The following is a 25,549-nucleotide window of genomic DNA, read 5'->3' on the forward strand; positions in this document are numbered from 1 at the left end:
TTTGCTGTTTAGAAAGGAATTCTGGAAGGGTGGGGGCAGGGAGAGAGAAAGGGGCCTGAGGAGGCAGCAGCATCTCCTCCACATGCCCCCTCCTCCTCCTCCTCCTCCCTTTCTTCTCTCTCTTCTGTGCCTTGCCTTTCCTCGGCTTTCTGCTCCATCTTGGCCTCGTAAACGTGCTGGGGTCACCTCGTCGGGGCTTAGCCCCCTCCCTCCACAGCCCCTGCAGCTGATGACTCTCAAGGCCAGAGAGGTTGCCGACCCCTGGCCCACAGGAAAATAAAGCAGATGGGGAAGGTTTATCAGCAAAGAGGGAGGGGCTTGTGCCTCTCTCCTATTCGAGACCCTGCATTTCCTGGCCTCTCTGAGTCAGGACCTTCTAAGTGACGGGAGCTGGCTCTGCCTTTCGTATCTGTCTACAGTTGTTCAGATGCTTGGCACAGCATTCAGACTTAGGGTGGGGAGAGCTTGAGGAGACTCAGGGGATGTGGAAGAAGACACTGAAGGAAAATAAAAGAACGACGCTTTTAGTTTGTGCTACGGGGTGGGGGACATCGGCAAGACACCGTGGGGCGGGACTTCTCCATTCTGAATGAGTTTGCAGAGGTGTGCAAGAGAAGGGGCGTTCGGTTACACCCTGCATCTTTCACTCCTGCTTCTCACGTTTAATGAGATTGGCAACAATACATTGGTCTTTCCAGGTGTTATGGTATATATTCTCACCTCACTTGGAAGCGCTTCCAATTTTTTTCTTTTTATGCAGAGGATGGGAGGTTTGGGATTCCTTCCCAGTTTTAAAATCATATCGATGCTTCTGGTTTTAGGGACGCTCTGAGTTTGCTTTTACTGCTTTTCTGTTTCCCTCATAACTGTGTCAGGTAAGGAAGGTAATGAACTTTATATGGTGCGCTAAGAAAGGCAGACTGATGCACAAGTTTTGAGGTTTGGGCTGGCCTGGGGCAACTGGGAAAAGAATGTGAGTGACATCTGTCTCCAGGCACATCAGGGCACTCCTTCTCCTTCTGGGGTGCCATGAGGCGGCTCCTCCCCCATGGATGTAAGGCACATGGCCCCCTTAGGCCCCTCAGCGCCTCATCCCTCACCTGTGAAACATTCGATGCCCAGCAAGAGCGTCTAACAGCCTTTTCCCTCAGTACAGACCTGGGGTTTTGGATGGAAGTCTTAGGAATAGATAGAATGGGGAACTTGATCCACTGATCATCACTTTTGTCAATGCCATTTCCCAAGGCCCTCACTGGGAAGACGCTCCATCACGGACCCTGTGTGTTTGACATTTTTCTAGGTGACACGTGACAGGCAAGAAGGGTTCATCCACAAACTTGTGTTTTCTCATTTCCTCTTGGAAAGAGAAAATTTAAAAGCAGCACCCCCTCACATAACCCCCCTCCATGCACATAAGCCCGCCTATACACACCTACTGTATATCTTTCTCCCCACCATTCCTACCCCCATTCCCAAGCCTCGCTCGCTTGCCACAGAACACGCATTTACGGTTTAATGTGTTTGGAAGTCGTTTGTTCGCGTTGTCATCTCTTTAAAGAAAAATGAGGACAGGTGGATTTAGGAAGCGCTTCCCTCGGCTCCAAATAGGTACTTAAATATGAGTGATCATTTGGAAAACTGGCACGTGAGTGAAAACCTTTTACTGCTGTTACAGTCTTTTGGCCTCCACACCACTGAGCCGCTTAAGTGATCGCACAACACACTCTTGGAGGGCGGTGGAGGGGGGAAGAAACCCTGACCATTTCTTTCTTTGCCAGTCCCACCACTGACAAGCCAAATTGATCTTTTAAGAGAGTAAATGGATGTTCTCTAAATCTATGTATGCACATGGCTGTCTGGACATGTGTTCCTTCTGCAGAATTAGCGGCCTGGAATTTGAAGGCGAGAGCAGTAAAGAAACCAAGTTGGAAGTGGGGTTAAAGGGTTGGGGGTGGGGTAGAGGTAGAATTCCGTGGCAGCACACGCGGCTCCATTTTTATACCGCCATCCTTTTGGGAGGCAAGGTGTTCATCAGTATAATGAAGCGGGCCCATTGATTTATCATCTATTTGGTAATGTCATTGCATTTTTAGCTCCCTGTGTCTTTTTTGTCATTGGGTTACATTCAAGCACAGTAAGATCAACTTTAAAACCTCCTTACTCAACAGCTTTATTAGTTATAGCATTCCATGACCTTTCTCAACATTCTTAAAGAAAAAGATACAGTGTAATGTCGCTTTACTTTGCTTATTGTCCTTTGTTGGGGCGAACAAAGCATTTTCTACAGTGGCTATAGCACATAATTATACAGCTTTCAATAGCAGTGTCTTGGCACATATCAAAGTTCAGAGGAGCCTTTAGAAAAAAAAAAGATGTTTTGTGGCAGCCTAGGGAGGGTCTCATCTTTCCTTCAGAAAATAGTTCAAGGCTCTTCTGTCAAGCTTCCCTACTTAGAGCTTTTTCTCCTCCTGCTTCATAAAGTTTAAAGGGGATTCAGTGGAGTTCTATGATCTATTTCCTTTGAAAGATTGTTCCTCGGCACAGAGAGGCCCTTTGACTTCAAGAGTTCACAGATTCATGTCTTTAGGTATCATATGTCTGACCTTATCAGTTACTCCATTTAATGTAGGAGAAAAAGTCTCAACTCTTTGTGTTTGTCTGTTTTGCCTCTGTGAAATGATTTGGTGAAAAGACCATCCTTTTTAACACACCACTGAGAGACCGTTTCTGACTGTAACCTACCCTGTGGCTTTTCTCTCTTTAAAAAAAAAAAATTGTCCTTGTGTTTTGTGTATGGATGAGTTCACAGTGAGAATAGAATTATACAAGGGCAGGCACACACACAAAAAAATCTTTCGCTTTCCTCCCTCCCCTCCCCACCCCCCCCACCCCCCATGATCTATTGCTTCTCTGGCGGCCGGACCGGCAGGCAGAGCCCTGTGGCGGGCAGGGCCGGGCGGCTGCGCTGGGACAGCCCCGGGTTTTCCCTTGCTTCGCCCTACCCCTAAGGCCTTCGCAGTTAATTGTCCTTCAGAGAGCAGGAAAGTTCAGACCCAGTGTGGGGAGTGATGTGTATTGTCTGACATTCAGCTCTCCTTGCCTCGGCTCATTCTCTGCGTCCCACAAAGGGTTATCAATGGGAGAAAGAGCAAGTTCTCTCGGAGAGCTGCAGGTGCTGGTTCTGGCTTTCAGAGGGTGTCATCACTGTGTTCAGCCCATCTTGGATTAAATGTCTAAGGACGTTCTGACAACCTTTTGAAAGGCTTATTTCACCTAGATGAAACGAACTCATTTAGCAAACTGTTTGAAGTTGGGGATCCCCCTTCCAGTGGCAGAGGACATTTTAAATCAAATTTGCTCCTTTTCCTCCCAGGATTTTATTTACTGTTAACCGTTGGGTTCTTTTTCCGGCCATATGCCAGAAAATGTAATGAGCATACACTCATGTCTCTAAAACACATCAGCATCCGTTTGCAACGACCAATATTTATGCAAACATTCCTTTTGGTGAAGGAGAGAGTATAATTTTTGAAGATAGATTATTCTAGCCTAAAAAAAAAAAATAGTAGCATTTCACCTTTAACGATTGCCTTAAGCCAGTCTTCAATTCCATTTTGTAACATGACAGAAAACAAATACAATCTGTTCCCCTCCTTCCCTTTTTTGGCGGAGACACAAAGTAAAGAAGCAGTACAGAGACAGCTATCTGAGAAGTCCAGGAAACGGAGAACTGTCTATTAATGATCATTATACCACTGTTCCTGTTAAATCGGGTGAAGCCAGGAAAAACAAATACAGTCGTTCTTCCGAGGAGCAGTTGAATTAGCAAATTAGAAAGGTTTAAGATAACTTGCACTGCAGAGTTCACAACAACAACGTCCAGGCTGACGGGAACCACCGGGAAAGGAAGTCCCTGCCTCGTAGTAGTTGCTTCTGAAGGAAGAGACCCAAGCATGGCCACGGTGGACTGGGGTCCCCATGGGCTGTGACAACACTTTCACCACAAACCCTTTGGTATTTAAAGAGAACCTGTGTATGGAAGTTGACCCAACTAATACAGTCATACCAAAAAGGCGGTCATAAAAAATTAAAGTTATTCTTATGAATCTTTCATTAGGAGCAATGAAAAGGGACACGAGGAGAGCCAAGTCCTTTGTGCTACAAGCTCTTCTTCCGGGCTCTGAGCTATTGTTCTTTCAGCTCCTCAAACAGACTTTCACTTTCAAACTGACAAAAGTCACTTAAGAGCCAGACAGCTGGACTGACACACCCCCCTTCACGGAGCAGGAGCCCCGGGCAGGTGCCCAGGCCGCCGAGAGGCTTGCTCAGAGCGGGCGGTGGCGGTGCTCTCCTGCCTCGATGTCGCTTTTGCTCTAACTTTCGCGGTGGTCCTTTCATTGCTCTTCTGTGTCCCCCCCCCCCAAAGTCCCCCTCCAAATTTCTTGTGTTCCCCATATTGCGTGGAGCACTGATGTCCGCGGTAATACCAATTCCTTGCCCCGTGTGGCTAAGGTGAGGGTCATGAAAGTTTGTGCGCTCCTGGAAGGCAGGGGAGCCTGACGCGGAACACCCTCTTCTTCCTTTGCTCCCCGGCTCCTCGGGAGCCATCCTTTTCCATCCAGTCCAAATCTCTTGCGAGCTTTCCAGAGCTCCGTCAGGAGCAGCTGGGATTGGAGGAAAACCCCCACCAAAGTGGAAAAGATAGGGACAAGCCCCCTTCAGATTGAAGGTGGGGCCAGGGGTAGAGGCAGGAGCTCTGCCCGCGCCCCAGCCCCCAGGGCAGCAGCCGCCGTGGGCCGTGGCGGGCCCCCCCAGGAGGATACCGCAGGCCTACCCTCCCCTGTCACCTTGTGTACAGTCTGGTCGGTGACACTGATGGTGATTATGTCATTATTTTGCTCTAGGGGCCCTGGCACATCTGCAGAGCCCAAGCACATCTTCTTTGTTGCGCTGGCAAACGTCCCACGCCGCAAATGCTTCATTAGCCCTGCTGCCGGCCTCCTTGCCAGACGCGAGTGCCCAAATCCAGGCTTCTTTTTGCTCCGTTCTTTTGTGTCGCTGATGATCATGTATTCATCTTCCTGGTTCTTCCCCGTTTTCCTCGACTTCTGAACTCCAGATGTCCCGGTTTTCTGGCCCACATCACTCCAAACTCTACAACCAAAAACAAGGTGACTCTTTGCCCCTTAACCCAGCACACCTCTTCCGGCCTCTTCTACTTTTTCACTCCCCAAATGAGAAGTGACTGTGACTAGCTGCCCACGTGAGGACCTAGGTTTTCAAACTTGCAATCTGAAAAGCTGCCCAGGTATTCCTTACAGATTAGGAAGGTGGGCAGGGTTAGACGTAGGGGTTATTAGATTCTGCTCATGATACATATGCCTTTCTCTTTCTTCCAGCCCTCTCCTCCCCCTTCCCTCCCCCTTTCTTGGGCTCCTTTAATTTTTCTGCGCTGTGCTTCCTTTCACCATTTCTCAGAAAGCAGTTTAAAATGTGAGTGCAGAAAATATTCTTCACACCTCGCTGTGCATGTGATGGTGGTCTGAAGGTTCCTTTTCTCTGAACGGCATCTTCATCTCCACCCTGCTCCAACCAACATCTCTCCCCTCCTCCTTCCGCTGCATAACCTCCCCGGCCCTCCACAATGACCTATTATTAGATATTTAAAGTGGTTAACACTTGGCTGTTTTGGAAACGAGCTGAAACCTTTCTCTCTGTCGAAAGTTTTATTTTAGATATTTAACAGAGCCGCAGCTCTTTAAGGTATGTTGGTTTCTGCGTTAATCATTGTAAATTTTAGAGCTTACTATCTTGGCCTTCGATGGCTGCTGCATAATCGGTGTGTTTAATTTCCCCTTAAATTTGAATTACTCGATCTGTGTTAACATATTACACACGGTTTCTCGGATAGAGAGACAGACCGGTTTTTCCCCCCAACCACTGTCACATTAGAATTTTTAAATGTCTCCATCTGTGATGAAAACATAGATTTTAGTTTTGAGATGCAGCTAAAGGGATTACTGCATATATTTTATGAGAATTGTGGTCAGATCATTGCTCTGGATTCTAATTCAGAATCTTAGGACAGAGTCCCTAGAAAGGATTCAAGGCATCTATCTCCCTTGGAGGAGTGAGTTGCTGGTCTTGTACCAGGTTCCCGAGCTTTCCGGTCACTGGCCCCAGTTCTGAATATTAGGGGCCCTCCAGGGGCAATCAGGCTGAGCAGTGAGGGGAGAGGTGGCCTGAGCCCAGGGTCAGCCCTGTGCAAGGGGCACGTGGGCAGAGGCTGGTGCCTCCGTGGCGTGAATCGTCTTCAGGGACTCGAAATGTGCCCAGAGCATTCCTTACCTCCGAGGATTAGCTCTTTATGGTTTTATCACCCACAGGTTTACTTAAACCATTTTTAAATCCAACCCTCTTCTCAGAATATACCACTCCTTGAGATAATAAGTGTTTAAATGTATTCCTTGCTGTGAAAATAGCACCTTCTTTTTCATGGCTCTTAAAACGATTCCCCTTGAACTCCAAAAGGATATCCCTTGCCATAATATCCCGGGATTTGTGAGCAGGGTTGTGGCCATGTTCTCCATTTCCTTTCTGATTTTATAGACTTTGATCATTACTCCCTCTTAATCTTCATCTCTCCAGATTAAGGAGCTCTAATCCTCGTTAAAAGCCTAATCTCATACAGTAAGTGGGCTGCCCCTGATCATTTTAGCTGCCCTTCTGTAATGCTTTTCCGACATGACTGTATTTCCTAAGGGACAGTTATGATGACCAAACAATGGGGCAGAATTCCAGGTGCAGGCAGCCACACCGAAGTCTGATTGTTGTGTTTCATGCACACTCAATCGAACTTTTTTGATTGCCCCAAAAGTTTGCCCTTGGAAGTTGCATTTCTTGAGTAGCATCTCAGTAGCACTTACTGGTTAAAATGATCCTGTGAGACCAATTTATCAGACCCTCAGCAGGTATTCTGGCAAATCGGATGGACATACCCAGCCAATTTTTTTTTTTTTTTTTTTTTTAATGAGCAGATCCACCCTGTTTTCCAGACATTTCCAGTGTTTTTTGTAGAAAAAGTACCTGGGTGTTTGACTTCATGAAGACACAGCCTTAGACTTGGGCTTGAGGCTATAAAAATGACGACTATGTCAAGAAAGCTCTGGCTTCCACTTTATTTGATATTCTTCTCAGGCAGGAATCAAAATGTTCACCATTTTCTATCAAAGCACCACAGCAAAGTCTTAGAAAGAAAACCCTTTGGAGGGTCTCTCCACTGCCGATGGTCCTGAATCAATAATATTTTAGTGCTTAAGAGCATGGAATCTAAGGCCAGACCCTGAGATCAAATCCCAGCCCCTCCACTTTCTAGCAGTGAAACATCGGCTCGTGTCTTACAGTTTCTGTGCCTGTTTCCTTACCAGTAAAGTGGGGGCAGCAGCAGCGACTACCTCATGGGGCTGTGGTGAGAATTAAGTGTACAGAGTAAGTGCTGTGGAAGCATTTGCTCTTATTTGCAGAACCGAGTAAAAAGTACTGTGCCACTGCCACGTGGATACCCACCTGTTGCATCATGTCTTATTGATCCTAAATAGGAAAACAAGTAAGCAGGGAACTCTCATATGTTCCCTCTCCTCAGAATTGGGACAAATATCCAGAAAGCATTCATCCTGCCCCCAAGATTCCAGCCTAGAAAAACTCTGGGATTCTGGAATTACCTGTTTCAGAGGAGAAGCCTCTGATGACAAGGTATAATGAAATGAGCTCTGGGCTAGAGGGTCGACCTGCCTTCTTTGGGCTTTACTTGGCTCACCTGAAAAATGACGAGATGAAACTCAGAGCTTTGTTCTAGTTTTGAAATTCTGCCGCTCTAAGAGATCATTCTGCACTCTATGAAGTTGCTAGAATCCTAGACATAATGCAGAGCGTTAAGCAGTGAGTGTGGAGGCCCTGGTTAGCTGGACAGGCTCCACTGGGGGCCACAGGTACCCTTGTGCTCTGCTGTGGCTTAATTGTCTGGGTAAAATTCTCCAGGGTACCCATTTTCGCTTCCTCCCAAGGCCTTCTTTGCAGATGCAAATCTCAACAGTGCCTTTGGAGACACAGCAACTCCCTGGCTGGGATTATAGAGACTAATTTATAAAATTAGTAAACAATTGATTGACTGAATTGGCACCAGCTATTATACTTGCTGAATACATTTACTTTTTGCCTTGACTAGAGTGACCAAACAATGAGAAAATTGGTCCTTAAAGCCCCCATGCTCAAGTCCTAAAGTTCTCCAGGAGATAGTTTTGACCTGAACAAACTAAGCAGGAGACTGCACACCCCACACAGATTCAACCTAGGCCATTCCCCAATGCAGAAAATCAGCATTTATAATATGCCTCACCCTCTGTGTAAATACACAGTATCTCCCCTCTCTTGGGATGGAATGAGGCGTTTTAGATGGTACTACTACCTTCACTTACTAGGCTTGGTTGGTAATTTTTGTAAATCTTACACCATCTTTCCCTTGAATATTCCCAAAATGATAGTAATCAAGATCATAAAAGTCTTTTCCACTGAGATTTTTTTTTCCCCTGTAAGTTTGTGGTTGGTACATGTCAAATATTCACACAAGTCATTGGGAAATGAAGTTTTCATATATCTTATAGTTATTGCACCCAACTTCTTTTTTTAAGGCACTCTTAAAATTTTTTATTAAAACCTGGTACTAAAAGGGACTTTTAGTTCAAGGTTATTTACTCACTGAGAGCAAGTGTGGGACATGAGTAGGGGTGAAAGCAGAGAAATGACCCAAAGCTAAAGTAGGAGAAAGAAGATGAAAGAAAGGCTATGCTTTCAAGGTCACTGCATGCCCTTTAATATAGGACCTATTTTCAAAGATTTATCATTTTACATGGCCTGAAGGTGAACAAGATAATCTGTGTCACCTCCTGAAGTTGGCTTGCAGCAGGGCCAGCCCTCGGTCTTGACAGGTTCCTGAAACTTCTCACCCTGACTATCACCTGAAGTGCCACGAGGTGTTGACAGAGACAGAGAGACCTCCAAAGGCCTTGGGCTTATTCCGGCATCTGTTCTGTGCCTTCCCCAACTAGTCACCTTTCTCAAGAAAGAGATGTCTAAGCCCTTTACAAGCTCCTAAGTAGCTTTTGAAGCACAGCCCATCCTTAGTTTTGCAAGGGGTATTTGTGGAAAAAAGACGAATAGAATTTCCTAGGAAACACAGAAAGGAATTTATCTGATGGAACAAAGATCTTTTAGTCAAAACCCAGAGAAGGGAATGAGGCTGATAACCACTGTCCTTTCCCAAAGCATCCCCAGATATTATTTTGGGTGTGATAAGCTCTTGAAAGATCATTGGCAATATCTCCCTTGATCTGGAGTTCTCTGAAGCTCTGTTTGATTATCATCCGCATCACCTGGTGCTTTCCTGGGTGCTCCCCATGAGCAGGGCTGTCCCACCATCCTTCTGATCCCCACTTCCCCTGAGCCCTTCACTCACACTGCTCCATCAACATGCTCCTGGGGCATGTAGGCTAGTTCTAATGTCAGCTTAAGCAAAACTTAATTATGAAGGTAAATCTGCTGCAGAGAACAATCACGTAATGTATTCTCCAACAAAGCAGGAGTAACGGTGGATAATCTGTGCTCCAGCTTCTCCATGCACTGTTGGAGCGTTCATGCCATGTTGATTTTGAATAGTCTCCCATCCAGTAATAGAACCAAAACCGGACCCTATTTATTTTATCACCTTGCCTAGTACTTGTAGCAAAGATTAAACTTCAAGGACTATCAGCTTGTCTTGGATTCGGACAGCAAAGACACATCATTCATGGTACTGATTAGAAGGAAAGTTAGCTAACACACAGGGGGACTGTCACACTGCTTGCTATGCTTGTTTTTCCTTTAAGGTTTCCATCCAAGTGGCTGGCTCTATCACGGAACACAGGTAGATTTCTCTAGCACATCTAAATATTTACTGGCAGGACAAGACTGAAGTTCTTCTGGTTCTTAACCGTCTCTGTGTGATCTGTTAGCACTGTAGACGCAGGCAGTATAAACTGCATAAACTGTGTCCAAGGATGGAGGGACACTGTGGGTTGCATTTGGGTGAGTCCATTCCAATTGCCCTGTAAGAACAGCTGGTGCACTTGACCCAGCAAGGCACAGCGGGGTCAGTGCAGAATGTGAGTGCTAGGCCTCCAGCAGAGCTCCTGGCCCCCAAGTTTTGCTAAGAGCAGGACTTGGCAAACTAGGGCTCTAGGCCAAATCTGGCCCTTGGTCTGTGTTTTTATGGCCCCCAAGCTAAGAACAGTCTTTACATTTTCAAAGTGTGAAAAAAAAGAATATGCAACCGAGACGAAATGTGGCCCACAAAACCTAAGTATTTGCAACCTGGCCCTTTCCAGAAAAAAATTGTTAAACCCTGGCTGAGGGTTGTTTCTCTCTTTTGTAGTCCATGAACTCTCTGAGGCCACTTCTAGTTCTGAAGTTCCAAAACTCTGTGATCTTTGATGGAAGAGTCTCGATCCAGCTCTCACCTGAACAGGCTACCAGATGTGTAATCCCAGCAGAACTCTTCCAGGTTTTAAGATTCAGGAACATCTGAGTAGTATCTCAGGTGGGAGTGGGGAAGGAGGCAAGCAGATTAGTTTTAGTTTTTGATGCTTTTTCATTGATTTTGTTTTTGTTTTTTGTTTATTTAAACTTGGAGTCACTTCTTGAGACATGTGCACAGTTTGGGAAAGAGAGAAAATCTACTCTATTACAATAAATTGCATGGCAATCATTTGGCTTCCTAACACACAGAACATCGAGACTTCCAAGTAGGAGCAAATAAACTAGTTGCTTTGAGCATGTTCAGGACACCAAATTTCAGCACCATGAAATAATTTGCACGGTTGCAGAGTTTTACTATTCTAATAACATGTCATTCTGTTCCCCATAAGCTAATACCTCCTTTTCTGGGGCTATAAAAGAAACACTTTATTTGTGTTGATACTGATATGCAGCATTGCCACTGAAACACTTGTATAATTTGGAATGTATACACCATTCAATAGCAGATAGAGTAGGAAATATTAATCTGCTACCTGGAAGTCACAATTGTTCAAAATGCTCAATTCTAACTCATTGTTAGTAATCGTATGGCGTTTTTATTGATACATAGTAAAAGGGTAGAGAAATTTTATTGGGAATTTTATATTTTCTAAATACCCACCCTTAAAAGACTCAAATTCAGGTGAGGAAGCACGTACTAGGGAGTGCCCCTGACCTTGAGTCACACTGTTGTCAGAGAGGAGCACACAAAGGTGATGGCAAATAGCAGCCCCCCCCACCCGCCCCACAGACCAAAGTCCAGTTTCTGTGCACCTTTTACGTGGAGTCCCACTGTCCATCAAGGCAGCTCCTTGACACCCCTCCTTGGCAGTTTCCGTGTGCGCGTTCTCTCTTTTATTACATTTCCTCCAGTGGGCCATTTCCACCGAATCGTTTCTGGTTGCTACTCTACCGGTGTTTCTAGGGGTGGAGATGACTCTGTAGGATTTCCATCGTCTAACCTGGACACAGCCATACCCCCAGCTCAGTGTGGGTCCCTGCCATGGCAGCAGATGGGCAGAGATGCCTTCCTTTTGCCCCATTTTCTAATCCCTACCACTCTTTCATTCTGGCCGAGAGAAACCTTGGGGTGGTTATGGGGGCCATCGGCTCAGGCTCCTGGCCCAGCCCTTTCCTGGGTGTGCTTCCCACCCCCTCACCCCCTTTCCCCATCCCCTGCCCCCTTTCCCCATCCCCTGGCCCCTCCGCACATTAACATGATACAGCATGGGGAGCACAGAATAGAAACAGCTTCCACCAGCTGAAACCTCTGATCCCAAACTCGCTAGAGAATTTGGCTTTGGGATTTTGGCAAGTAGGCTGTTGCCCATCAGGTCAGCATGAATAAAGATTTCTTTCTCTCTCTGTTAAAGTCAAACATCCACTGAAACTACCCAAAATACTCTTTCTCAAGACAATTAAACCCCATCTCTCAAGTACATTTTCTCTTCTTGAATGCATGGTGTTTGTTTTGTTCTTTTCCTGTGCGACAACCAAGAAATCTCCTATATGTAAAATTTGAAAGCAAAATCAATTCCAAACCAGTCTTATCATTTTTAAAGTATGTTTATCCAGCTTTGTAGTAGGAACAAGCAGACTATTTGAAGGCCACATACTTTTCAAACCTTGGTTGCAACACGTTTGCCCCATTTTGAAACTGTCTTTATCTAGCCGAGAAAACGAAAATCTATTTGACAAAGTGGCACTCTGACCAGTTTATCTTGCAATATGGCTTTAGCTCACTGAGTCTATTGATTTCCTTAAATTAATGTTTACAGAATGCTACTGAATTTTGCTCAACAGGACATTGTTCTTTTGCTGCTTTGTGGGAAAAAAAATGATACAGACTGTTATTACCGTGTGTTGCTTTGCTTAGGCCGAGGAAACAGTTTTTTTAAGGACAGCCTTGAACTATAGCCACTTCCTACAAGCACTTACTCTTCACATATTTAAGTAGCAAAACATGTTACTAGGAAGTGGGCCCACTCTTAGGGCCTAAAACTGCATGGGCATTAGGTAACTCTAATCCTTTAAGGTCCCCAAAATCTGAATTCCACTTGGAGCATCAGATTGAAAGAGACGTTAGCCCAAAGCCCATTTGTTGTTGCAGACCCTTCCTCTGCCTCCTTCAATTTAACAGGGCAGGCATCTGAAAGCCGCTGCAGTGCCAGAACTCCTAGGATAACGCTGGTCTTTCTAACATAGGTGGGAGCCTCCTAAGACAATTTAAATGCCACTTAACCTTTTGTTGGGATTTCTAACTATAACGCCTTGCTAAAATCAATCTCATAGAGATGATTTGAAAACTGGCTTTCCCGGGGAAGCACACATATCCAATTCTGCTGCAGACAGGGCAGAAAACAGAGATGAGAGTCACAATCTTGAAATGACCAAACTCAAATGGAGGAAACACAGAGTAACTTTTCTCAACCTGTCGACTCAGCTAATAAAAGCACCCAGGCAAACCGCCTCAAAGCATCTCTCAAAGTGATGCTTTGCCCACATTTACTAATCACAGTTTTAGACTTCCCAGGAACAAGGGCTCTTCTTTTAAGGTTCAAATTAGCACCTTACATTTGGATGATATTTTGTTTTCTAAAGCACATTCATGTTTGCTTTTTCATTTGATCCTTGCCTGTAATGAGAAGGTATCAGAATACAATCCTATGTTTCACTGTGTGTAACATCCCACACCATTTCTTCTTTTCTAAAGGGCCAGTTAATCCCCAGCTGTAAATGCAGGATAAATGCATGCACGATTGCAAAGGGAGACCCTTAGTAACAGCATCTTGTGGCCATATTTCATAGAGCCGTGATTCCCCTTTTCTTTCTCCAGCAGGAGAGCTCAGTGAGAGTTAGGCAGTGGAGAGAAGCAGCAATAACCTATCTGTTCTTGTCTTTGCATCTGATAATCTCTGTGAGGAGTTACGAAAGCATCTGAGATTATCCATTTAAGTCCACTCTGTCTGCAGTATAAGTCCCCAGCCTGTGCCACTGCTGTCAGGAGATATGTCTCTCCTTGATCAATATTTACTTAACAAACAGCAGGGATGGGAGAGTTTGTTTAGAGGAATCGTGTGCACACCAGGGTGAATGAATGCTGGGGAAAGTACTTGCACTGTTTGTCTCCTGTCCTAGGATCTTTGTGTGTGTGCACATGTGCAAAGCCCCTTTTCTTTTAGCTGCTCCGAAGACACTTAGAAGTCACCTAGGAAAACGCTTTGCGTTGTGATTGGCACATTGTTCCCATCGTAAGACCGCTCATGATGTAAATTAAGTTTTGGAAACACCAGCCCAAAGTTTGCTTGTTTTTTTTCCCCCCCCCCCCCCCCTTTGTGCTCCTGTGCAGGTTGAACCTTTTGGAAAGGGTCTTAGGCTACACTAAATGTTCAAGCATCTTCCTTTGACTCCTTTCCCATAAGCGGAAGGGAGGAAAATGAAATGGAGGTAATAAAAGCAGTTTGACAAGGCAACTCAAACTATATATTTCTGATAGAATTACATACTCTTTGCAAAAGCCCGAGGAGGAAAAATAGCTTTCCAGAATTTCAGAGCCACTTGCTCAGTGTTTGGCATTAGATTTGTTTCAATCTAACGATAAATATGAGTAACATGGCGCTGAAGTTTCGAAAGCACTCTTCTGTCAACTTCGCTGAAACAATTGCTTTAAGGCTCAAGTCAGAGCCTTCTCTGCAGTTGACTTAGAGACATCTGGGTCTAGTTTGAGAGGGTTTGTTTCTGTGTGTGGGTAGGGGCTGGGGGGGACTGGGGGAGTTATTTATTTATTTGATTTTGTGAATCGGAGTTGTAAAAGCCATCTGAAATATTCATGCAGAATTGTCTGAGAAGCCCGTTTCTGTTTTATTTACTGCACAGTAGAACAGCCACAGCGGATTAGTTCTACAATACCCGTAACAAAAGCCCAACAGCTGATGCATGTGATGTTAGGAGGTGACAAAACAGTTAAAGTATGCTGCTGGCTACAGGCAAGCAGTCAGCAGATGCAGACAAAAGGGTTTGTGACAAGAATAACTCTCTCTCCAAGGCGAGCAGTGAAGAGTATCCAAAATACCAATACCCTTTTCTCCTTGACATTGTCTTCTTACAGTCAGCATTTTATTGCCCTTTTATAGTATTAAAAAAAAAATGGAGGAGGAAGGAAAAAGAAAACCCACACACAAACTAATTCACCAAAATAACAGCCAAGCATTTACTTTTCCATCAGTGAGCCAGACCTGCCCATAGATATGTTTCCTTTTCAATTTCCTCATTAAAGTAAGTTTGAAGTGAAAAAAATTTTTTAGTTTAAAAACTGACCTGGAAAGATGATCTCCCTCAACAAGGCTGTGATCTGTTGATGAGCCATTTCAGCCTTTGGTTATTGGGGAGGGGCTAGGGAGATGTAAGCCTGCATCCTTTTTGTAAAAAATCATTTCATTAAGGAAATTGGGCCAGTGGACCAGTTTTCCAAGGGGATCAAGGATGCAGGGGGTGTCCATGGAGAACTGTGCAAGAGGCAAGATTTAGGTCCCCCACAAGAGGCAGCAAATGAGCTGATGGTTATTTCAGAGGTTTGGAAAATCAGCTACTCTGTCTCCAGAAAATAGGAGAGGCTGTCTTCTTTTTAACCTTTGTAATTCCCCCTCTATTCTCTGTGACATTCATTCAGCTGCCAAGTGCGTTTGGCAAGGTTTGGGCCAGCGAGCACACTTCCAGTGACCGCTAACCTTGGTATGTCCTGACACTTATGATGAGTATCTGCAGGACACAGAAGGCAGGCAGCCTGCTATGTCAGACTTTTATTATGTACTGCAGAGGCTGGGGACAGTCGGTTTAATAAAACAAATCATCCTTGAAGGTAAAGCAACTGGGAAGAGGAGGAGGAAGACGGGGAAAACTGTATCTTTGCTGCTCATTCCAAGAATAATAACAAATAATAATAATAGTAAAAGAACAGAAAAACAACCTCCCACCCAGTAAGGAGCAACACAGCCCCTGGCTGAGCAGACTTGAAATAGCTGAAAACATCTTCCCATTTTCCCATTTCACCAAAGCCCTCAGGGTCCTCGTTTGCTCTGAGGAGACTGAAAGTACAAAGAATTGTGGTGAAATTGGTCACTGCCGATGCCAGCCCCTTTCGAATTTATGAGTGTATTTAAGGACTTCATCACAATGATATTGTCCTCCAGAGATCAAGGCCAGGAGAGGCAAGAGCATTTGGGGTGAGGTTCCTATATTAGGGAGCTTTCTTATCAAAGCAAACTTTCCATTCTCCTCTCCTGAAGAACCCTCAGCAAAGCAGCTCCCACAATAGCTTCAAAGTTCCAGCCAGAGACTTTGGAAGCCTTTTGTTTTTTCCCTGTGGCATGTCCAAAGGCACGGCTTCCCCCGCCCCCTCCGGAGCCTGCATTGTCTTGCATTCCAGTGACTTGATTGACTGTTGCCACCTGATGCTCAGGAGATACTCAGGGTTCGTTCTGCAGATTGTTGGGTTCTATTAAAAGAAACCTAGATAAGGGATTACTTGTCACTAAGGGATTTTCTGCAGATGTTTATTAGTGATTGGAAAGGCATTAGGTGTGAAAAGGTGCAGGAAAACATGGGCAATATCATTCACATAAGCCTGAATTCTTACAGGCAAACAAACAAAATCAGCAAGGACACCCCCTTACTCTGTTCAGTAGATCTGGGAAGCATTTTCAAGCAGAGGAGTGAAGGCGCCTCTTCCCACGGGTGGTATTTTTACCTGTAGAGGGACTACCTTGGCACCTCCTCCGAAGGCAAGTTGCTCTCTGACAGTATACTTCTTCTAGAGCCACCAAAAGGCATTAGTTGCTCCGGTATTGAACAATCTTATTTTAACTTTCTTTTATACGGGCTGGTCCATTGCATGGGTATTGCCTTAAGGAAAGCACTAGAGTAAATTAACAGACCATTTTATTTACTTGCAAGGAAGTCATCCCTTCCCAAACATAACCCAGTAAGCGATGTCTCCTCCTGGGAATCTTTTATACCATTCCCATTTACTCTGAAGTTCCCAGCGCCTCTGGGGCTTTTCTCGGTCACAAACCCAGAGCTCTGTCAAGGTGTTGATGACTCCCGTAAGTGGAAAGTGCTGAAAGTGTATGAAAAGGAAGCCAGCATAGCTTAATAACAAGACACCTGGACAAGTTATTGTCACAGGATTCTTCATTCTTTATCTGTGTAATGATGTCTGAGATCTGTTTCAAATCTTCAAATTCGACCTTTTTCAATCATTTTAAACTTCCTCTTTTTTTTAAGTGTTGAGGGAAAAAGATAATATGGAGTAAAGCAGAAGGCAAGACCTCATAATGATCTATTTATCAAGTGACATTGCAAAAGATACTCTGCTAGGCATTGTGGGGAAAGAAACCATGGTGCCTTAGCTAAAGACACCTTACGCTGAGTTCATTGAAACGGGATATAAGTAGGTGCAAAGTTAAATCACATGACTTTACAAATAAAAAATAAAAAGGTTACAGGCCAGCCCATGATTGCGATTATAATCACTGAATATTTTAAGCAAAATTAAGCCCACTAAAAACCATTACCAGGCGTGATGAACGATCAGAACAACTAGGGGGAAGCTGCCTGCAAGCCTCAAAGAAGCGCTGCCTTGATTTGGTCTCAGGCAAGTGCTAGAAACTCACGACCTCCTTCCTCGGGCCAGTGCTGTCTAGATGCATCTCCTGCCCCTACCTGCTCCAACAGGGCCCCTCTTCCCCGGTCCCTGGCACCCCGACCTCCCGCGGGGCCCGCGGAGTGTGGGAGGGGGCCTCCGCCTGGCCTGGCAGCTGCCCCTCTGCCCCGCGCAGCTCCGGGCCCTGCCCTGCCGCATCCCCGAGTTCGTGGAATGTAGATTGTTCACCGCGGCTCTCCTGCCAGGGGCCACTGCACCCACACTTCTTGCAATATTTATTTTAATAAATACTTTTGGTTCTGTTTCTGCAACATTTGGCTAACAGCTCCCAAGCCAAGTAGTTAGAGTGGCTCGCCGCACGGCCTAACTCTTCTCCAGCCAGCCAGATTCTCTCTCTCTCTCAATCATGCCCATTTGGCAAAACGGGAAGGATGATCTTTGGGAGGGGGAGGAGGAGAATACTCAAAAAGGCCGCTTAAGGACTTTTCATTTGGTTTAAGAGAAGGGGGAGATCTAAGCTCGCCTTCAACCCCCTCGTGCCCCTCAAATACTCAATCCGCTCATACACAGGAGGTTTTGGGGGGCGGAAGAAACACCAACTCTATAGAAAACGACAGGAATTCTTGGGAGGGAACGGCTGTCGGCTCCCGTGGGCCTCTGAGTCCCTGAGGAGGTGGCAGCGCTCTGGCTATCCCCAGGCAGCTTTGGGAGCTGCCTTCTCAGCCTGGCGCTAGCGTACACGTCTTTTGGAGGCTATACTCCAGGGTCTTACTCTTCTTAAACTCTGACCAGCCCCAGAGAGGGGCCCTCTTATTGTTGCAGGGGAGTTATTAGGCTTTTCAAGAAGGGAGAAATGACTTGGCGTCGGAAGCCATGGACTTCTTGGTCTGATTTTAAATGTGAAAAAACAGCACTGTCTGGTGATTATCCTAGTTTTCTTCAAGTTGCTGTCATTATGAAAAGGTCCATGGCAACAACTGAGAAATGGTAGGAAGAAAAGGGTCAAACATGTGCAACCTGACAATACTTTCCTTGAGTTTAGTAAGTGGCATGTCTGAACGAAGATGAAAATCTTTCCTCTCGTGTGTATGGAGACAGATACACATACAACTGCAGTCCATTTACTTCCTCATCTATCTGCACTTCAGGTGAAAAATAAAACATTACTAATGTATACGTAGGCACTAAAAGAAATCTACTGAATGTCAATATGTACCTGCAAAAATAAGTTCATCGAGTGATTCTGTCTTCTTGGTATGTGGAAAGATAGGCCTTGCTTAACCATGAGTAATTTTCAAATACTAAATGAATACACAGATAGCTACTACTTTCCCTAGTCAAGAAGTCCAGACTGCTAAATAATTAAGAGAACATACACCCAGGCACACACATTGCTGGGGAAGAAACTGCTTAAAAAATGGGGACCCTGAAATGAATATTTGGAGATGTCCCTGGAATCTAATGGCTCTTAATATCTCAAGACTCAGTTTTTTCATTTTGAAATGGGCATAATAATAGAACTTATCTCATAGAGCTATTGGGAGAAGAGAATGAAATAATTCACTTACACTAAACACATAATCAGCACTCAATAAATGTAGAGTAGTACCTGCACAAATCACTCTGTCAATGGAGCTCTTCTGATCTCAGGATAGAGTTTCTGATGTAGTATTTTAAGATTCAGTTCAAATTTTATATTTCGTGATAATGTGAATGGCATTACCTTCCTCCTTGAGGTAAGAAGAGCACTTTCTAATGGAGATTACTTTAATACACCATTTAGCCTTTGAGTCAACAATCCTATGACACAAGTAGGAAATTGAGAATTTCAAAAGTTTTCTTCATTTGAAGTGTGAGTTTCGTTTATATCGAAGCCCAAGTAGTCATTATTCTACTCTTGAGAACACGTTCTGTTTTCATAATGGAAATCAAAAGGAAATAGGATTCAAATTCTGAAAAAAAAAGTGAGTCGGAGACTTTCTTCTAGGAGACACCCATTTCACAAAGTGAAGAATCACAACAGCCACGTCCCTCTTCCTGCCTTAATATTCATACGGCAATCTTAGTTTTTTGATAGGCCTGGATAAGTCCTTTTACAAGTCTCTGAAAGGCTACAAAGCTAGCCACCTCCCATCACAATGGTACTATATATAACAACTTTACATAAGAGAAGAGAGCCCGGCCATTTTTAGAAAATGCAGGTGCCGCCGAAGCCCCCTTCTGAAAGAAAGAACTTAGCTCAGTTTCCTTTGAAGAACTGGAGACTTGAAACTGAAAACTTTATTAATGCCATTGTCTCCTTGTATCAGCAGGTTCCAGAGAGATTCCTGGAAGTGGCGCAGATCACGTTACGGGAGTTTTTCAATGCCATCATCGCAGGCAAAGACGTTGATCCTTCCTGGAAGAAGGCCATCTACAAGGTCATCTGCAAGCTGGATAGTGAGGTCCCCGAGATTTTCAAGTCCCCGAACTGCCTACAGGAGCTGCTGCACGAGTAGAAATTCCAACCACTCTTTCTGAATGTATGAATAGTAGCAGTCCCCTTTGGATGTCCAAGGTCTCGGTGTCTAGATTTTGATTTCATGTCTATGTGTATGGGAGGCGTGGATGTGTTAGGAAATCAGCTGGTAATTCCTCCTCAAGATCTTTCTCTCACTTGCTTTTGTTTTCCATTGCAAGGGGATGGTTCTTTTCCTTCCTCCTTTAGTTTACGTTTGCCCAAGGCCCTTAACATTTGGAGACTTAAACTAGGCTAATTTTCAGGGAAAAAAAAAAAAAGTGTTGGAGAGTGTAAAGTCTGTACGACCAAGGGAGGGCATTTGGTAAAGATGCTTCTGCTGGAGTGATGGTTTACTATAAATGGTGGCCAGCCGAGGGGAACCATTTCCACAGATGGTGATGTGTCTCTTGTTTTTACTGCCAAGAAAGTCTAAAAACTCAATGAAGCCACTTCATAAATTTAAATATTTTGTTTGGTTTGAACTCAGTAAGTTGCTTTTTCTTACATGTTAAAAAAAAATTTAAAAAAAACACCAATGGCGGATAAGCAGCTCACTTAATAAAAGTACCCCCAAAAGGCCAAAAGAAAAAAGAACAATGACTAAAAACTATCAACTTTTCCCTAAGAGAAATGATGAATGGCCCATACTAGTACCAGTTTCTCATGGAGGCAAAGCAATTTTGCACAAAACTGACTCAAGTTTGAGACTGGAAATTCAGGTACATTCATCTAGCCACCCCTCTAAATTTGGCAATAGGATCTTCAAAATAAGTGAGCAAGTATCTTCCTTCACAGAGAAAAAGCTTAACCTCTTGTCATTTCCTATTTATCCTCATCTTGCTTCAGATATTAAAAGGCACATAAGTTTCAGATTTACTCTTTGCTCAACCTTTGTTTATACGCTTGAACAGATTATTTGTTTAATATTTAATACTTTTTTTCTAAAACACTATTTTATGAATACTTTTCTATGGTAAGGAATAAAGGAAATTCCATCTTGATCATAAAATTCCTGCCTACACTAGAAGTTTGTTGACAGCTGTTAGCTGACCTAACCCTCACCTCCTAAAAGGAGCACATATGAGAACGACCTATTTTCATAAGCAATTCCACACCGCCCGATGGGTATTCGAAGTGGTGACAGTCCAATTAAGTGTTTCCTCATTTTAGGTGCAGCATTTTAAAGCAATTGATAAAGTCTCTTCTAATTCAGAAACTAGGATTGACCAAAATGTGAGATGAGAGTATAGCGTAGGAAAGTTTGGGGTTAATCAAAAAGACACAATTTCAGCACACATAAGAAAGCTAGCTGCTATTTTATGCTTTCTTTAATGGTTCTCCTTTTCTTTTCTTTTTCTTTTTTTGATTTTTCAAAGGTATGCCATGTCCTGTACTTGCTTTCAAAAAAAATCATATGGCATTCACACTTGTCATTTTCTAAGATGGGTTTTTGTGTGCAGAATTCATTGTTCTTTCTAATCGTGTTTTGCAAACCCCTCTCCCCTCAGGTAATTTGATATATACTTCCTAAAATGACAGATCTAGTATTTGGATCATATAGAACACAGTACCATTTTTCCTTAATTAAAAAAAAAAATCCATTTGACTTTGGAGAAGGCAGGTTGACCCATGTGACTAACTAGCTGACCCGATCGCTGTAGTTTAACATCATTTATAAATTCTGCTGATGGACAGGAATGCCTGAACACAATTATTGTCAGCACAAAGCCTTCAAACCTGCTGACTTTAAATTAAACGGAGCAGTCTTATGATGCCCTGTTCAGTAGCCTCGCAAGCTTTCTCCGTGTGGAGAGTGGGCAGCAGGATAATCTGGGGCGTCACCCACGTGGCTCCACACGTTCTCTCTCTCCTACACGATGCACACAGAGTTAATAGATCCAATTTGTTGTTTGTTCTTGCTTGTAGAAAAAACATGCTTGGATAACCGTTACCTTGGGATAAGATGGGAAAAATCCAATCGGCACGAAGTAGGGAAGCATTCTTTGTTCATGGTCACCCTCTTTGGATTTGCTTACTTTGAAAGAGTATGGCATCCGTTGTCCCCAGCAGTACACCAATGGGTCTTTGGTGTTCCTTTGTCATTTGTATCAGTATTACCTTGCCTTTTGCAAGGTAAAAGGCAAAATTTGTAGACAGATTGCTAGGTATCTTCTTGATCTTAAGCAAATTCAATATTATTGATTCCAGACTTTATTGGGATTTTTAGTATTTTTCCCTGCCTTTCTAATTTACATAGACAAATTAAGCAAAAGTGTATGTTCACAACCAAATGGTGATGTGCTTATCTACTGATAATATCCTCTAACCATTCACTGAGGCATAGAAGTTATTTCAGAGTAAAGATTGCATCATGAGGCTAAACTCACCTCTTTGTTCTGAAAATAGAATTCAATCACTTTGCTTTTAGGTGGTTTGTCCCTTTTACAGTCATAAAATCTTGTGCCTCCCAATGCATTAAAAAATGACAAAATCTTGTCTCTCAAGACTTCTATTTAATTAAGAGTAAAAAAAAATATTCACCGTCTTTCAAATGTTAGATCAACTTTAACTCCAATCCAAGTGAAAATTGGCTAGTTGGGAAAGATGACTTTCTCTGGTGGAAGGGTGAAAGATGAGGGACAGTTTACATAGGAAAAGAAGTCTGCAGTCCATGTTGAAATACCACATTACTACTTATTTTCTGCTAGCTCTAAATTATTTTTGCATATACACTTGAGTTTATAGTCTGTGCCTAGACCTAAAATGCACCAGCGGGGGGATTTTTTTTAAATCCTTCAAAATACCAGTTTTTTCCCACAAGTACAATTGTTCTTGTGCCTTCTGTGGCTTTCGATTTCATCTTTTTTGACTTTATTTCCAATTACTACAGCTGCAATAAACACTAGATTTTTTTTCTGGCTGTTTGACATAATGTTGATAGCTATGCATATTTTGTGTCTTTTTAAAACAAAGCGGGAGAATACGTTTTTGAAGAAGAGAATTTTTAGAACAGTTTGATACCGCAAATTATTTTTTCCTCAATTGTTTGAGCAGCATTCAAGTTTTGAAAATTCTTGTAGAAGCCAATTTTTTGTAACTGTGGTGCAAATCTTGTGTTTTCTTAGCCTAATGAAACGTAGTATAGAAGCAATATTTCATACCATGTGCTATATATGTGTATGCAGATGTGTGAACACATAAACACATACACACATATACACACATGTAAAATATACATATATCTATGCGTGTGAAGTGAAAAGCTTACCTTTTCCTATCTAGATTTAAGAACCTATTTTAGACATTTGTTATGTTTTGTGGAAAGAATGTTCTATTTGCAACAACAAAACATTTCATTCTTACTGTATCTCTGGCTGTTTAATGAAGACGTTTCACATTAAATGGTAAAACACGTGGAAGATGTTAGAATGTAGTAATTATTTAAGGAAATGTTCACCCACATATTCCTGAAGTTTGCTTTGTGCCTCTGAGTATTATTTAATTAAAGTGTTTTATGTTTGCAGAATCTTTGTTACTGTACTAGAGATGTGGGTGAATATCATTTTTAAAAGTTAAAAAAAAAAAAAAGAAACAAAAACACTAAACCAAGAGGGGAACTTTTATAAAGCAATGTAAATATTTAACCTCATGGCTGTTGTTATGTAAGACATGAGATTTTAATAAATAACTACATTCTCACAACATCTGTTGATTTTATTAGGAACACTGCAGTGACTGTATGGACAGTTGAAAGCATTCTTGAAAATCCTGCTCTCTACTTTTAAAAGATAACAGTCTCTTTCATCAGATGTCAAGGGCAAGGGCAATGCAGTTTCTGTAAATTTATGAAATTTCTTTTCTATGTACATGAAGACATTTAATAAGTGACTCCTCCCCATACACCCACATACAGGTTAAGAGTAAGTCATAAAGTGAATGATTTGGGGGCTTTAAAAATGGGATGTTCCCCAGAAGCAATCATAAACTCATCAGAGAAAAAGTGGTTTACAGACTCCCCTGAAAGAAGCACTGTATATGGGAGAACAGTGCAAAATTTCTTTGCCGTGTATATTATAGAGTATTCATTGGTGTGAATAGTACAAATGTTTCCTTCCGGTTACAAACTCTGTGTTTGCCAATTACAAGAAGCATTGTTTTCAAAAAGCTCCCCTTAAAGAATGTAACTGGTTTATATGAGTAAGCAGTTACTGTATTGCACTTACACGTTATGTTGAAGGAATTGCAGTTTTGTTTTCTGTAGATCTGTTGGTTGTAAACCATCTATAAAACTAAAACTAAAATGTTCATATTCAGAGCTGGGATCAAAACTGGTATTTAACCTTTGCATCTTCTTATAATTATCCTTCTAAGAATATAACAGAATCTGGAAGCTTCTGGACTTTGAGTCTTTTCAGCTGGGCCTTCTCTCAAATCTGACACCCTCTAAAATGCACAAACATGACCAGAAAAGACAAGCTGGACTTCTTTTGTGAAAATGTATTCATTCTCTATTTTTAAAATACCCAATTCCTCTACATAAGAAGAAAAAAATGTTTTAATTGTATATCACCACTTCAAAATTAGAGTTAGAAAAAAATATATTTGAGGTTGGTCTCAGTGCTACCTAGAAGAATCAAAGGCTGTGGCTTCCCCCTTGTATTGTCCCAGCCATTTCTCATATGTATATAGTTACAAACCCTGACAAAACACTGCCTTTATATTATTTAGCAATATGTTGTAAATAGCATTATTAAGCTTTTTTTTTGTAATAAAGACCCTTTGATTTAAATATAGTACAATAACTGAACTGATAAAGTCAATTTTTGATTTTTTTTTAGCTAGAGGCAATTTTCAATTGTGGATTTTTGTTGTTGTCTATTGTTCTGAAGACTTTGCATAATTTATTGGTTTAATTTATCCTAATTTATTTGATGAAGGTGTACAATTTTGTATTACCAAGGATGTACTGTAATATTAATTGATATGATAAAAACAATGAGACTCCCTGTCCATATTAAAAAGAAAATAAAAAGGTGCAGTAGACAATTGATTTTAAAGTAAAAGTAAAAAATTTAGTTTGGCAGCTACTAAATTTTAAAACAGGAAAAAAGTTATTGGGGGTGGGGAGGGTGGGAAGGGGGTTTTACTTTGTGTGTTTTAAGCTTTTGTATACTCTCCAAACTTTTACCTTTTTGCTTTGTACCACTTAAAGGATACAGTAGTCCAATTGCCTTGTGTGCCTTCCATCTTCTCTTAAACTGAATGTATGTGCAGTATATATGCAAGCTTGTGCAAAATAAAATATACATTACAAGCTCAGTGCCGTTTGATTTTTTTTTTCTTTGAAAATGTATGACATCTAATTTTTGGACCTGCATCATCCAATGGTAGCACATCAGGGTAGAGGTGACTGTAATATCAGTTAAGGAGTTTTCCTTTAGTTACAATTCTTTGCTATTCAAACCTGTGAGTGCAACTCATGGAAATGGCCTTTTTACTTGAGAGGATTGTAGTGATCGGCTAGATTTCTCTCTGAAACCTCATCTTTCAGATTTAACTTTATTTAGCTCTCAAAATTTTAAAACAACAAAAGCTTTAGCTCCAAGTGGTGGTTAACTCTTAATTCAATGATTGCTAACATCTAATAATTCTAGGAATAAGAAAAGATATTCCCGAAAGTCACAGAATGGCAAATGTGTTACTTGGAAAGTGGGGCTCTAGAGTTGGTTTTGTTTCTACTCTGGTTGAACAGAAGACTAAATGTTGTTGTAAAATTTCAA

At 42.5% G+C, this 25,549-nt stretch overlaps 1 protein-coding gene across 13 annotated transcripts in view; it reads left to right on the top strand.

Moving 5' to 3' along the window:
• PROX1 (prospero homeobox 1) overlaps nucleotides 1-24,801 on the top strand; it is a 50,750-nt gene extending 25,949 nt beyond the window's left edge. For 6 of the 13 annotated variants that reach the window (XM_004470995.5, XM_058275210.2, XM_071207731.1 and 3 more), the window contains one exon: nucleotides 19,579-20,469. In XM_004470995.5, coding sequence (XP_004471052.1) covers nucleotides 19,579-19,767 — 189 coding nt within the window. In that variant the 3' untranslated portion in view covers nucleotides 19,768-20,469. Of the gene's footprint in view, nucleotides 1-19,578 lie in introns of all 13 variants that reach the window. The other 7 variants (XM_058275213.2, XM_071207734.1, XM_071207733.1 and 4 more) reach the window with 2 other exon arrangements.
• The last annotated feature ends 748 nt before the right edge of the window (nucleotides 24,802-25,549 follow it).

The sequence above is a fragment of the Dasypus novemcinctus genome, chromosome 13 (genome assembly GCF_030445035.2).
Source record: "Dasypus novemcinctus isolate mDasNov1 chromosome 13, mDasNov1.1.hap2, whole genome shotgun sequence".
NCBI classification, from domain to species: domain Eukaryota; kingdom Metazoa; phylum Chordata; class Mammalia; order Cingulata; family Dasypodidae; genus Dasypus; species Dasypus novemcinctus.